The sequence below is a fragment of the Lichenostomus cassidix genome, chromosome 8 (genome assembly GCF_008360975.1).
Source record: "Lichenostomus cassidix isolate B80296 chromosome 8, HeHo_3.0, whole genome shotgun sequence".
In the NCBI taxonomy this organism is placed as follows: Eukaryota; Metazoa; Chordata; class Aves; order Passeriformes; family Meliphagidae; genus Lichenostomus; species Lichenostomus cassidix.
The window spans coordinates 24,236,170-24,248,318 of NC_139489.1; the positions used below are offsets into that span (position 1 = coordinate 24,236,170).

Below are 12,149 nucleotides of genomic sequence, written 5' to 3' on the forward strand. Positions count from 1 at the left end.
GGGAGGGGCCGTTCTGCGGCGGGGCGGGGCCGGGAGCGGCGGGGCGGGGCGGGGCGGGGCCGGGAGCGGCGGGGCGGAGCCGGGAGCGGCGGGGCCGGGAGCGGCGGGGCGGGGCCGGGAGCGGCGGGGCGGGGCCGGGAGCGGCGGGGCGGAGCGGGGCTGGGGCCGCCGGGTTCGGGATCGGCTCCGGCTCCGAGTGTCCCCCGCGGGTCCTGCTCCGGGTCTGCCCGCCCCGGGCCCCGGCGTCACCCCTGGCACACGGCCCCGCTCGCCCAGCCCGGCCAGCGGCAGCGGGGCAGTGCCGGTGCCCCCGCAGGCATCTGGAAGGCTCCGACTCGCCCGCCCCCGCCGCCCCGACCCTCTTCCCCTATAAATGTGGGTGCCGGTGCCCGGCGCGCTCAGAGCGGCGGCGCCGGGGCCATGCTGGGGGTCTGGCTGCTGCTCTGGGGGTCCGTGGCGCTGGGCGGCCGGGCGGACACCGCCTTCCTCCGCCGCGCCCATGACAGCTCCGGGCACTGCACCTACTCCTTCACGGTGGCCAGCCCCGTGGAGGCCGCCTGCCCCGAGGCTGCCGGCGGCGTGCCCGAGCTGCGCGCCGAGCTGGCCGCCCTCGCCGCCCGCCCGAGTCGGCTGGAGAGCCGGGAGCGAGGGATGGGGGGCTCGGGGCCGGCGGGGGCACGGGACCCCCAGCAAGTGGCCTCGGCCGCCCGCCTGGAGGCTGCGTACGGCGACCTGCTGCGGGCCAAGTCCCGGCTGGAGGAGGAGAAGGGGCGGCTGGAGCGGGAGAAAGAGGAGCTGGGCAGGCGGCTGGAGAGCAGCGCCCAGGAGATCACCCGGCTGCGGGCCGCCCGCTGCCCCCCTGGCAGAGAGGGGCCCGGCCGGGACACGCTGCGTGCTCCCGCCAAGGGTAAGTGCCGGGGCACGGACCCCTGTGCGTCCCTGCCAGCGGCTCCCCCACGGTGCTTCTCCTCCGCACTGGTCAAGTCCCTGTGCGGCCCCCATTCTGTGCACCCACTGCTGCCCCCCACTCTTGGGGACCCTGATGGGCTCAGTCTTGCTGGGGGGTCGCAGCCCATTGCCCCATACCTCCTTCCCCATCCCTCCTCATCCCATCGCCTGCCCCGCAGCAGAGGGGAGATGTAGGGGATCGAGCTAATCTGGGGGATTAGGAGTTTCCCCCAAGGAGAATGAAACACCTGGGGGGGCAACAGCGTCAGCGGAGCAGGGTCCCTCTCAGAAGGTCACAGATGTGCCCTGCTGCAGTGGGAGGGGGCACTGGGCTCCTCACCAAGGCATCGGCACTTTGAGGGGCAACAGCCCGCACGGAGCGCCCCGAGGGCGGTGAGGGGGACTGTCTTAGCCCCCGCTCACGCTGTGCCTGACCCCGCTGCAGCGCCGCGCTGGGAGCCGCAGCCCCTCACCTACCAGGAGCTGCAGTCGGAGAGGACGGAGGTTCCCGTGTCCCGGCTGCTGGAGGAGACGGCGCTCGGCCGCCCGGGGAAGGAGGACTCAGGTACAGGAACGCCGGGCCGGCCCCACGTCCCGCTGCTCACCAGGACCGCTGGCCCTCCCGAGGGGCTGGCGGTGACCCTTCTCTCTCCCGTCCTGTCCCCGAGCAGGCTGCGGGCAGCTGGTGTGGGTGGGAGAGCCCGTGGTCTTCGGCCGGGCAGACTCCATCGCGGGCAAGTACGGCGTGTGGATGAAGGACCCCGAGCCCGTGCCCCCCTTCACGCGGGACAACACCTGGCGTGTGGACACCGTGGGCACCGAGGTGCGCCAGCTCTTCCAGTACGAGGAGGCCGAGCAGCTGGCCCGGGGCTACCCCGCCAAGGTGCACATCCTGCCGCGGCCCCTGGAGAGCACGGGGGCCGTCATCTACCGCGGAGGGCTCTTCTTCCAGCCCCGCCATTCCCGCTCCGTGGCCCGCTACGACCTGCGGGGAGAGACCATCACGGCCGAGAGGGAGATCCCCGGCGCCGGCTACCACGGGCAGTACCCCTACTCCTGGGGGGGCTACACCGACATCGACCTGGCGGTGGATGAGACGGGGCTCTGGGTCATCTACAGCACCGAGAAGGCCCGGGGGGCCATCGTCCTCTCCAAGCTGGACCCCGAGACGCTGGAGATCCGTCGGACCTGGGAGACCAACATCCGCAAACGGGGGGTGGCCAACTCCTTCGTCATCTGCGGCACCCTCTACACCGTCAGCAGCTACTCGGCGCCTAACGCCACCATCAACTTTGCCTACGACACTGCCACCGGCACCAGCCGGGCTCTCAGCATCCCCTTTGAGAACCGCTTCCGCTACCTCAGCATGCTGGACTACAACCCTGCCGAGCGGCAGCTCTTCGCCTGGGACAGCTTCAACATGGTCACCTACCCCGTCCGCCTCTCCCGGGCGTGAGCCGAGGCCGGGAATGCGCCGGCTCTGGCCCCGGACCCCTTGTGCGTGCCTTGGCACCCTGCTTCCTTCCCCATTTCCCCCGGCACGGCCAGGAACGCCACCTCAGGCAGCCTCGGGTGATGGTGGGAGCCACAGGCTGCCCAGCCACACCCCGTTGTGCTCAAGTGCAGCAGAGAGAAACGAAGCGCTGCTCCAGAGCCTGGCAGAGCCAGGGAAATGGGTCTCCACACCTCGATGGGTTTCAGATAGGTCATCGCAGTACACAGCCCTGAGCAGCTCCAGCATCTTCCAAGAGCACCCCATCTGGCCACCTCAAATTTGGAGCAGGGAGGGCTCAGGCATGGTGGAGGCTGGGCAAGGCAGGTGGTAGAAGGGCTGTCCAGGAGGCTCCTGCCTAAAAATAAACGTTTTTCCTGGCTGAGAGCAGCAATCCCCTCTGTGGGTCGGGGTTTGTCGTTTCCAGGCTCCAGCCCTGGAGAGCTCCTATGCAGAGCACCCAACAAGCTCCACTGGTATCCCACACTCCCAGTGCCCAGGGGCATCCTGGAGCTCAGCCACCACCAAAAGTCATCTAGTAGGCTCAAAAGCAGCAGTGAATACAGACACTCATTGCACAAGCCTTGTTTTATTGGGGGAAAAAAAGCAGCCAAGAGAGCAGGGGTGAGGAGTGCTGGCAGAGCATCCTGCAGCCGGGTTGGCCTCTCAGTACCAGCCCTTCCCAGCCCTGTGCTTCAACTTTACAGGCCATTCCAGGCCAGCAGCTCTCCCCACACCAGTCCAAATCATGCTGTTTTATCTAGGAGGCAGCTTCTTTCCCACTCTCTGGCACTTGGGGCAGCAGCAATCCCGTTTGCCAGGGGCCATGTAGGGTCCTGGCCCGATAAACATTGCCCAGCACCACTGCTGCCTTGCACCTCGTCTTCCCAAGCCTGTTTTCCAAGGAGTGTGGTGGGTTGGTGCCCCTCGTGATGCACCTACAGGCTGAAGGTGCTGGTGGGGGCAGCTGTAAAGCCTTGGGCAGGAAAATGCCACATTTGGAAGGCAGCTTCTGACAGCAATACGCCACATATTGGAGCAGTGAAACAGGACAGAGAACACAGTGGGACACTTCTGATGATCACCTACAGCTACAGGAATTTTCAGTAACATGTTTCAACCCATTGCTGTCCCCGACACTAACATTCTTGTTTTAAGTGTAGCACTGTGTATTTGCATATATAACATAATGAAGCATTTGGCTTATCCATCATCCCCGCACTTTATTTTGGAAAAATAGGTGAGGGTTGTAAAAAGTGAGACTTAAAGTATGTGTAAGATTTGTTAGGTGAGCTGCAGGGTGGGCAGTAGGTGGGACCCCAGCACATGGAGGGAGGAGGCTGAAAGACTCATTCCTGCTCCTGGGCAGGCCTGGAGCCAGGCTGGGATTCTCACCTGAGCCACTGAAGGTGTCTCCCTGGCCAGTGATCTCCCAGCAGCACCAGGATCTGCCGCAAGGCTCTGCCAGCCCCCAGTGCTCAGCCCAGGTGGGTCAGGAACACACCCCTGTCACTGTCACACACAGAGCTGGGAGACCAGGAGCCAGGGCAAGATGTGGGTGAGGGAAGCAGTGGGGGTCACCCAGGAGCAGGCAGGGGCTCTCAAGTGTCTGCTGGGGCCAGGGAGGGCAAAGCAGGCAGCAACCAGAGGAAGCAATGCACAGCAAACCTGCCCCCAGGGATGGGAGAAAGGCATTTCTGTCCCAAAACAGGATGGGAGGTGAAGCAGGAGCCCCCCTTCACCCCACAGGTCCCTGGAGGTGTGAGCCAAGCCCCAGGATGAAAGGCAGGGTTTGTGCAGAGCCCCGGGGAGCAGCAGCACCTCGGTGAGCCCAGACAGTGAGGGCAGACAGCTCCCGCCCCTCCCCACGCTGGGGCCTTTTCAGGCTGCGAAGTCCATCTCTTAATTGACTGGGAAAATAAAGGAAGACAAGCCAATGTACACAGGATTTCCAGAAAGCTGGGCTGGAGCTGAACAGTGCTGAATACATAGCTTTACTTAACAGGCTTTGGCAAAACAAGCCCTCCCTGCCCACATCCCAGCAAGAAGCCAGCCTGAGCCCAGGGGGGTTGCTGGATCTGGCCCCAGTCACATTTAACCTCCTTCTGGCTCCTGCCCTTGAGAAAAGTTACAGCCCTTTCACAGCCTCAACATTATTACGGAAAAAGAAATTGAATTCCTGCAACAAAATAGTTCTCTAATTTCTGGGAGGTTCAGCACAATAATTTCTGATGACCAGAGTCCTAGAAAAGAGATTAAACACCAAATCCCACTCGAATTAAAAAAGCAAGAGCTACTCCAGTGTAAATAGCCAGGGGCAAGCTATCTGATTAAATGTCATAAAAATATTCAATGAACTGGGGTCAATGACTGAAAGCTCCACCTGGCCTCAAAGGCAGCCGGGGTGGTTTGGGGTTTTGGAGAGGCACACATCAAACCCAGGTTATTTGCAGGCACAAAATGCCCAAGCATTTGCTTTTAATTAAACTTTTGCAGAAATACTCCCCTTGTTCTGCCCTTAGCATGAAATAGTCCAAAGCCTGGTACACTCCCACAGCTGACTGTGGGAAATTCCTCTGACTTCCTAATAGCTTTACTACTCCAGAATTTAACATTAATCCTTTCAGCAGCCTTTCCTTAAAAATAGAACTTCTGGTGACTGAGTTCCCACTTTGGGGTGTCCTTCCAAGATGAAACAGGCAGAAGACAACCTCAAAGCAGGGAATCATCACCACAACTCAGTAACTTTTATAGCACATTTATAGATGGAAGCAGTGTCTACATTCACTCAGCTCCCCCCTGTCCACCCTCCTTTCCAAGCATTTACTGCAGCTGTGCTTGTACAGATCCTTGTAAATAGGCTGATTGACCTGCAGTTTTACCTAGAGGTCCCTTCTGCCCACAGCTCCATTTGTGGATTACAGCACCTTTTATTTGCTCCATATTGCTGCAGTTTTAGCCTGAACCAAACCAACCTGGGCAGGAAAGGACTCCAGCTCCTCTGATGGCCCCAAGCCGCTGCTTCCCAAGCCACCACGGGGTTGGCAGCAACACCCCAGACCAAAGGTCAACCTGCCCAAGTCCTGGTGGCACTTGCAGAGCCACCCTGACGTTCCTGGCTGGATCCTCCCTTTCCTCAGAGGTGCAGAGCCAGGCAGCACCTTCTCCCCAGGCATAATTCCTTCTCAGAGACCAAGACACCAAAGGTGTTTGTGGGAAGCAAGTTCCCTCTGGTGGCCAGCTGAGTGTGTCCTGCCTGTCCCAAATCCCACAGCCCAGGGGTGTGAAAGTGGCAGGATACACAAAGGAGCTGTTTGGGAGTGTTTTCCTTCGGGAGCCTCTGTTCCCTTAGGAATGCTGTGTTGGGCTTTCCGCTCACCTCCTGCAGCACTGCACCAATCACGAGACCACCCAGGGCTTTATTTAGAGAATACTTTATTAGTTTCTGTAATCAAACCCATGTAAATAAGACCGTACATATTTCATACAGTGCGTTACCCCTGTACAAATGGAAAAAAAATTAAGTTTAACATTTCTAGACCAATATGGCTGTTAATTTCTGTACAATGCCAACTCACACTACAAGTGGGATACTTTTTTCCAAAGTTGACATCACAGCTAGTTTCCAAAAATTCAAATTATATATATATTTATATAAAAAGATAACCAATAGCGATTCACTAGGCATCAATAGCAGCAACAGCCTTTCCAGCTTCTGCAGTCATTTGAACAAAATTATACACATTAGACTTTCAACTCTTCCTTCCAAAAAATGTAAAAAAAAGAAAAAAAAATCCCAGAAAAAACCAGCAAATTCTGCTACTGATGTGGTACCTGGTGCTTTTTATTAGCTTTTTCAATCATTGTCTGGAAAAAAACCTCTAGAATAACATTATTAAAAACAGCTCCAGTATAGCACAGTCACTACTACATATCATAAGCAGGTACAGGATATCTTACATTCACAGAAGTATCATACAGTACTGTCCTACAGCTAGAATACTAGAGGATACAATTAAAAAGGCATTTATTTGACTTGATTCTACTTTCCAGCACACTGTGGGCAAGGAGGTGGTGCGACGCAGCTCTGATATAAAGAATGCACCTTTGAGATAAAAACTCTCATTAATCTGATAAGGTTTCTTTTATTCTCGTGGCACAGTTTAAGTGCTCGTTGCTGTGTTACAGACAGGAACTGGAAACCGTTTAGGGACCACTCGCATCATATAAAGACAGCTGGACAGGGGTGAATGGAACAAATCTGACTATTGATGCAATGAACCTTCAACTCCGGGGTGAGAGCCACTGAGGGGGCAGCGGGTGGAGAGGACACAGGTGGCCAAGTAGCTTTTTCATATGGTGATCTAAATGCAGTAAATTGTCATCCAAGCAGCAGCAGCCAGCAAAGCACTGCTTTCAGAGGGAAATCCAGCACCGCCAGCATGACTCTGTTGTCAGGTTAAACGTGGCAAATACATGGATCCCTCTGTTTATACAAGATAGAAGCATCTTAAGTCACTAAAAACTTAACACACATTACTTGGCCCAGCACCATCTTCAGATCTGCACGTTCTCATACTCATGGGTTTATAAAAAGATAAATAGCAGCTGAAGATCAGAGCCTGAAGAAAGTAAGAGAAGTCATCGTGTCAGCTAGGAAATGCCTCCCCACCACCTTCTTCCCCACCGTTGCTACTTCTCCGTGTTGTGGCTTTGGGAAGTGGGCAGGTGCGAGCCAAACCAGGGGCACACGTGTGGGACGTGCACGCCCCGAAAGCAGCCTTCATGCTGTTAGAGCAGACATGAGCCCCAACAGCCCAGGGGCTCAGCTGGACTCACAGCAGTTGGCACCACAACTGCTGCTGGCTTCTATGCCCCTTGAGGCTGCTCGGAGCCCGGCAGGGAGAGCAGGCTGCTCTTCATCCTTCGGGCTACAAATTCTCGCTGCTGACACCTCGCCCCCCTCCCCCGTCCCCCCCTCCACGGGAACACAGCCTCTAAGATTTTGTTTCCTCGGTTTTGATTGCCTGAGGTTTGATTGGTCCAGTTCTAACAGGTTTCGGTGTGGCAGCAGGCGCAGGGGTGGGCTTTTCCTCGGCTTTGTCCTGGCAGACTCCTGAAGAGTCAGCAATTGCCTCGGAGGGTTTGCTCCCGTTCTCCTCCACTTTCGGGGCTTTGCCTCCTATGGGTTTGTTCTGCTGCTGCTGCTGCTGCTCAGAAAAGAATCTCTGGGTGGACTGAAGGACCTCTGCTCTCTGCTTTGCCTTAAGAGAGGGAGAAAATAAGTTTACTGAAGAGAGGGCATTGGAATAGGAGTGACTTCACAATAGTATTTCCCATATGAAAGGGGAAGCACTGACCGCAGTGGCCAGACTTTCCTAGAAAGGCAGTGTCCATCCTGCTGCTTCCCTGATGTCACCATGTCTGGGTGCTTGGCTCCTCAGCAGCAGTTTAACATCATGCCCAGGCTTCCCTTGTTCTTCCTAATCCTTCCCCGAAAAAAGACGATCAGGGACAATGGTTTCAAGTATTACCTAGCATCCTTTTATGCCACTACTATTGCACAGCTTCACAAGTATGAACACTGCTGACAGCAGGCTCAAACTGCAGCTTCCTCCTGAGCACAGGTGAGCAGAGGCACCAAGGGCCACTCCAGCTATCACTGGTCCTCCTGTGTGTGCTGCACCTCCAGAGCTCAGGGCCTCTGAGAGCAGCACCATCTGAGCACCCCCTCTCCCTGCTGTGGCTCTGGACACAGACTTTGGGATGCAAGTGAACCAGGGTCAATATTGTGCTGTGTGTAAACTGAAGCCTGATCTGCTTCCCGTTCCAAGCGGGCTCGCATCCCAGGCAGCACAAACTACTGCCTGGCTTCCTTTTTTCCCTCCTCAGAATCCTACTGGTCACCCTGACTTGCACCTGTGGAATTCAGCCTCTGTGACATGTTCCAGTTACAGTTTTGATACTGTGCAGACCAGACACTTGGCTTTCCTGCCCAAACTGCAGAGGTTCCATGAAGGGTTTGATCTTTCAGCAGCTGAACAATGAAGCCCAATGCAGTCAAACACCTTTGTATTTTCAATTAAAAAGGAGTACCTTAACACAAGGAACCCCAACTACGAGACAGGCACTAAACCCTCTCCAAGTTGTTTCTGCATTTTTACAAAAAAATGGGGCAGGGACACACACACAAAAATAGGGGGACAAAACAGCAGAAGTCTGGAACAAGAGGGCTTGGCTCTCATACTGTGTAGTTGCTCCAAGTAACTCAAGCAGCAACAGAACAGAAAACAAACCTGTGAACTCTGGTGTGCAGGACTGCAGCAACAACCTCATTTTACTGGAGCCAGATCGACACCTGAAACCTTTTGCCCAAATTTCAGCCATCCCCTGCAGTTAAGGCTGGATGACTTGATCACCACTAATCAAGTGTGACAGAGTAACTTTCATTCCTCCCAGCAGTGTTTTGCAGGAGATTAAGGAAACCAGAACTGTGAGTTAGTATTTGCTCTGACCAGCTACATTCACAGTACACACTCAGAACAATATATTAAGCATCACCTGGTAAGCACCTACAGGTTGCATAAACTGGTGGCAGAAAATGGACAAACCCCCTGAAATTTAAGGGCTAATCAGTTCTCCTACAGCCATGCATAACCAGAACAACACATTCACTCTCTTGCTCTGACACCTCAGTGCATGGGTTACAGGAATGGCAGCAGATGAAGGGAGCTCCTAAGTACCATCTATTCAAGCAACTTTTCTGCAGCTAACAGGCTCAGTGTCCCTACACAGACGTCCCACACTGCAGCCCTGCCTTCGAAGAAGAGCTTGCCTCAAACTGAAGGGTCCCAAAGTGCTGTAACAAGTTAGGCGACTGTCATCACCTGCTACTGAAATGCAGCCCCCTCTTCTGCAGAGTGCACCCTGTACTGCATTCTACCACAGAGAATTCACCACAGGCACTTCAAACCACTGGGAAATGACTCTCTAGAGTCACCAAGGAGCGAGGCTGGCTGGAACAGGAGGAGCTGGGGGTGAAATGACAGCTAACAGCCAGGTGTGCAGCTTCATTCCTCATTCAAAAATAATCAGGCTCCTGATACCTCAGTTTGCACTGGACAGCAGTGGCAGCACCACAACTGCTGACCACAAGACCATTTGAGACAGGAAGCTCCCTAGAAATATTTTAGGGTAAAATTCATATTAAAAAACAACAAGGTTTAGAGAAGGTCTGAGTTCAGCTGTTAAGGGCCTGGCTAGTGGCTTGGGGGCCAGAGGCACTTTATGAAGCCATGACTTGCAGACACATCCCTGCCCTGGGAGCTGTCAGACTGAACTGCTGCTAACAGCACTGCTGTTCACATACTGACCTTCATGTCTCGTTCAGCCTTCAGCGCAGCCTGGGCCTGAGTGCCTCTGGCTCCAGGGACTGATCCACAAGGACCTCTGGCCACACGTGGTAACTGAGGGTGGCTCATAAGGCCTGTGGTCATCTGAGACGGCATCTGACTATGCAGAACTACCGGCAGCCTCTGAACAGGCGCTGGGAAGGTGTTAGTAAATGGGGCTCTTATCAATGGAGGGAGCAGGTTAGGCTGAGAGAGGATCTAAGTGGGGGAAAAACAACAAAAAGAGACATTTCTCAATTAGAAAATTGCCAACTCGTTTGCACGTTGGCGTTACCTTGAAGGGGAAAATGTCGCTGCTCTGCTATGAAACGAATGTCAAGAAAACAGCCTTGAACTGCAAGAGACAACCAGGCCTGTAGTGCTGCTGTGCCTGAAAGCAGCACCAACGACTTCAACCCAGCTTGTAACAAGGGAGAAGACCCTCACAAGGCAGTGGAGCAGTCACTGGTAAAAGGCAGCCCCAAGAAGGTGAGGCAGTTTCTGCCAGTGACAATCCAGAAATCACATCTCAAGTCCTGCAGTCCAACACTGCAAATGCTAAAAGGAAGACAGAAATATCCTATACTTTCAGAGAGACTACATTTCCCTAGCAGCCTGGCTCCAGTCACCTGCAACAGGGATGCACCACCCTTATAAACTGTGCTCCCTGGAATGCCAAAGCAAATCAAACCCTGTGCCATTAGCCCTGCTTTGGATAGACTGTGTGACCTCAGAGATCCTTTCCAACCTGAACTGCTCCTTTGATACTTCAGAGCTGCAAATCTGCTTTGTCTTTACACATGTAAAATATGCACTGGGACCCTTCTGAGACACAAAGCTTCTCCCCTTCCCCAAGCAAATGACCTGTTTTGCAGGATGAGGTGCATTACAGCTGCCTGGGGAAGCCAGAACACCATCTGTTCTACCTCATTCAAAACTTGTATTAAACTCCTCAGCGTGCACAGAACTCAAAATTAAACACCACAAAATCAGCACTACTTGTAAGCAAGATCAGAAAGGTAATTTTTTGCTTTGATCTTGAAATCGGGTTTCTTATGCCATTTCATTTTAAGGATTCCATTTTGTATCTCCCCATGATAAGGCCTGAGGAAACACAGCCGAGTCAGAGCCACCAGGTCATACAGAGGAACAAATCTGTTTGTAGGAAGCCACCAATCACCTACCTGTGGTGCAAATTGTGCAGGAAAGGGCTGTGTCATTCTCACAGCTGCAGCTGCTGACTGGAACTGCTTCTGGTAGACAATGCTGTTCATTTTATTGGATTGATTGTTAGGACTTGTAGAACTGGCCCTGAAGGATAGAACTCTGGTTAAAATCAACTGCTTTCATTCAGAGGATGTTTCTGCCCTTAGTTACAACTTAAGTAGAAATTCAGGATGGGAGGGGAGAAAAATAAATCTCCTGGAGAAGCTGGTGTGAAACTTCTATATAGAAGCTTCTTCTATATGCAAAGAAACTCAGAACTTCAGAATTCAAAGAGAAAGCATGATCAGAAATATTTAGGCTATGGAAAGATTCCAGGGTAAGTCTGTGTGAAAGAGCCCTTTCCCCCAAGTACTCATGACACAAACACTGATGTTAGATGTGTGTTCCCCTTCCCATCCCTGCTATCCTATGTTCAGTCCTGCTCCTTTACAGCCACTCTTTGCTCTATCATGGCAAATTCACAGCTTGTCCCGACAGGCAGTGAACGTGCAGCTGCTTCTACTCTGACCTCCTGTCAAATGTTTCAAAATGCACTTGAACAGATATCAAGCATTCACAGAGAATGCTCTCCCCCTGTTTTATTTGGCTAAGAACACGACCCTCCATGAAAACTTCCAAGGTGTTGAATCACCACGAATTACACAAAGCTTGACTGATTATCTGGGGGAAGGGCAGCAAACAAGCCTGCAAAGAGAAGAGTGAACAGCCTTCTTCAGGAAACAGAGCCTGACTTGCAGAGAGCTCTCGTGCAGAGATGCACTCTAAGTAATATGAGCAGAGGGGCACCAATTAAGCTCCACAAACCAACACTTGGTGAGCTTAAAGGAGTCTGTTTTGTTTGCTAATTTCACTTGTGAGCAGCTCACAGATCGTGCAACAACCCTCTTGCTCCTCCAACAGAACTGTTGCCACAACTGCTGTCTAAGCCTTTCAGTGTTTTTACTTTGAACACCACAATTCAGATAAACTGTTTTATGGTTTTATCCCAAAGCACATCTTCCTTGCCACTTCTGTGCCTTGCTGGCACAACCGCAGGTCACTTCATGTGATTTGTTTAGTTTCATTTACCCAAAACTATATTTTTCACATTT

General features: G+C 53.7%; 2 protein-coding genes across 14 annotated transcripts in view; one reads left to right on the forward strand and one right to left on the reverse strand.

Moving 5' to 3' along the window:
- The first annotated feature begins 156 nt into the window (after positions 1–156).
- Positions 157–3,653, forward strand: MYOC (myocilin). 2 transcript variants are annotated; one of them, XM_085068489.1, is made up of 4 exons: positions 157–907; positions 1,394–1,513; positions 1,620–1,771; positions 1,901–3,653. In XM_085068489.1, the coding sequence occupies exons 1-4, from the start codon at positions 421–423 to the stop codon at positions 2,402–2,404; spliced, it is 1,263 nt and encodes a 420-aa protein (XP_084924615.1). In that variant the 5' UTR covers positions 157–420; the 3' UTR covers positions 2,405–3,653. The 2 variants fall into 2 exon arrangements, with proteins under 2 accessions (XP_084924615.1, XP_084924614.1); XM_085068488.1 differs by having other exon boundaries at positions 1,620–3,653.
- A 2,205-nt stretch (positions 3,654–5,858) lies between these two features.
- PRRC2C (proline rich coiled-coil 2C) overlaps positions 5,859–12,149 on the reverse strand; it is a 69,930-nt gene continuing 63,639 nt past the window's right edge. For 11 of the 12 annotated variants that reach the window (XM_085068468.1, XM_085068473.1, XM_085068478.1 and 8 more), the window contains 2 exons: positions 11,016–11,142; positions 5,859–7,704 (listed from right to left, as the gene is read on the reverse strand). In XM_085068468.1, the coding sequence (XP_084924594.1) occupies positions 7,438–7,704; positions 11,016–11,142 (394 nt within the window). In that variant the 3' untranslated portion in view covers positions 5,859–7,437. Of the gene's footprint in view, positions 7,705–8,166; positions 10,051–11,015; positions 11,143–12,149 lie in introns of those variants that run through there. The other variant, XM_085068471.1, reaches the window with a different exon arrangement.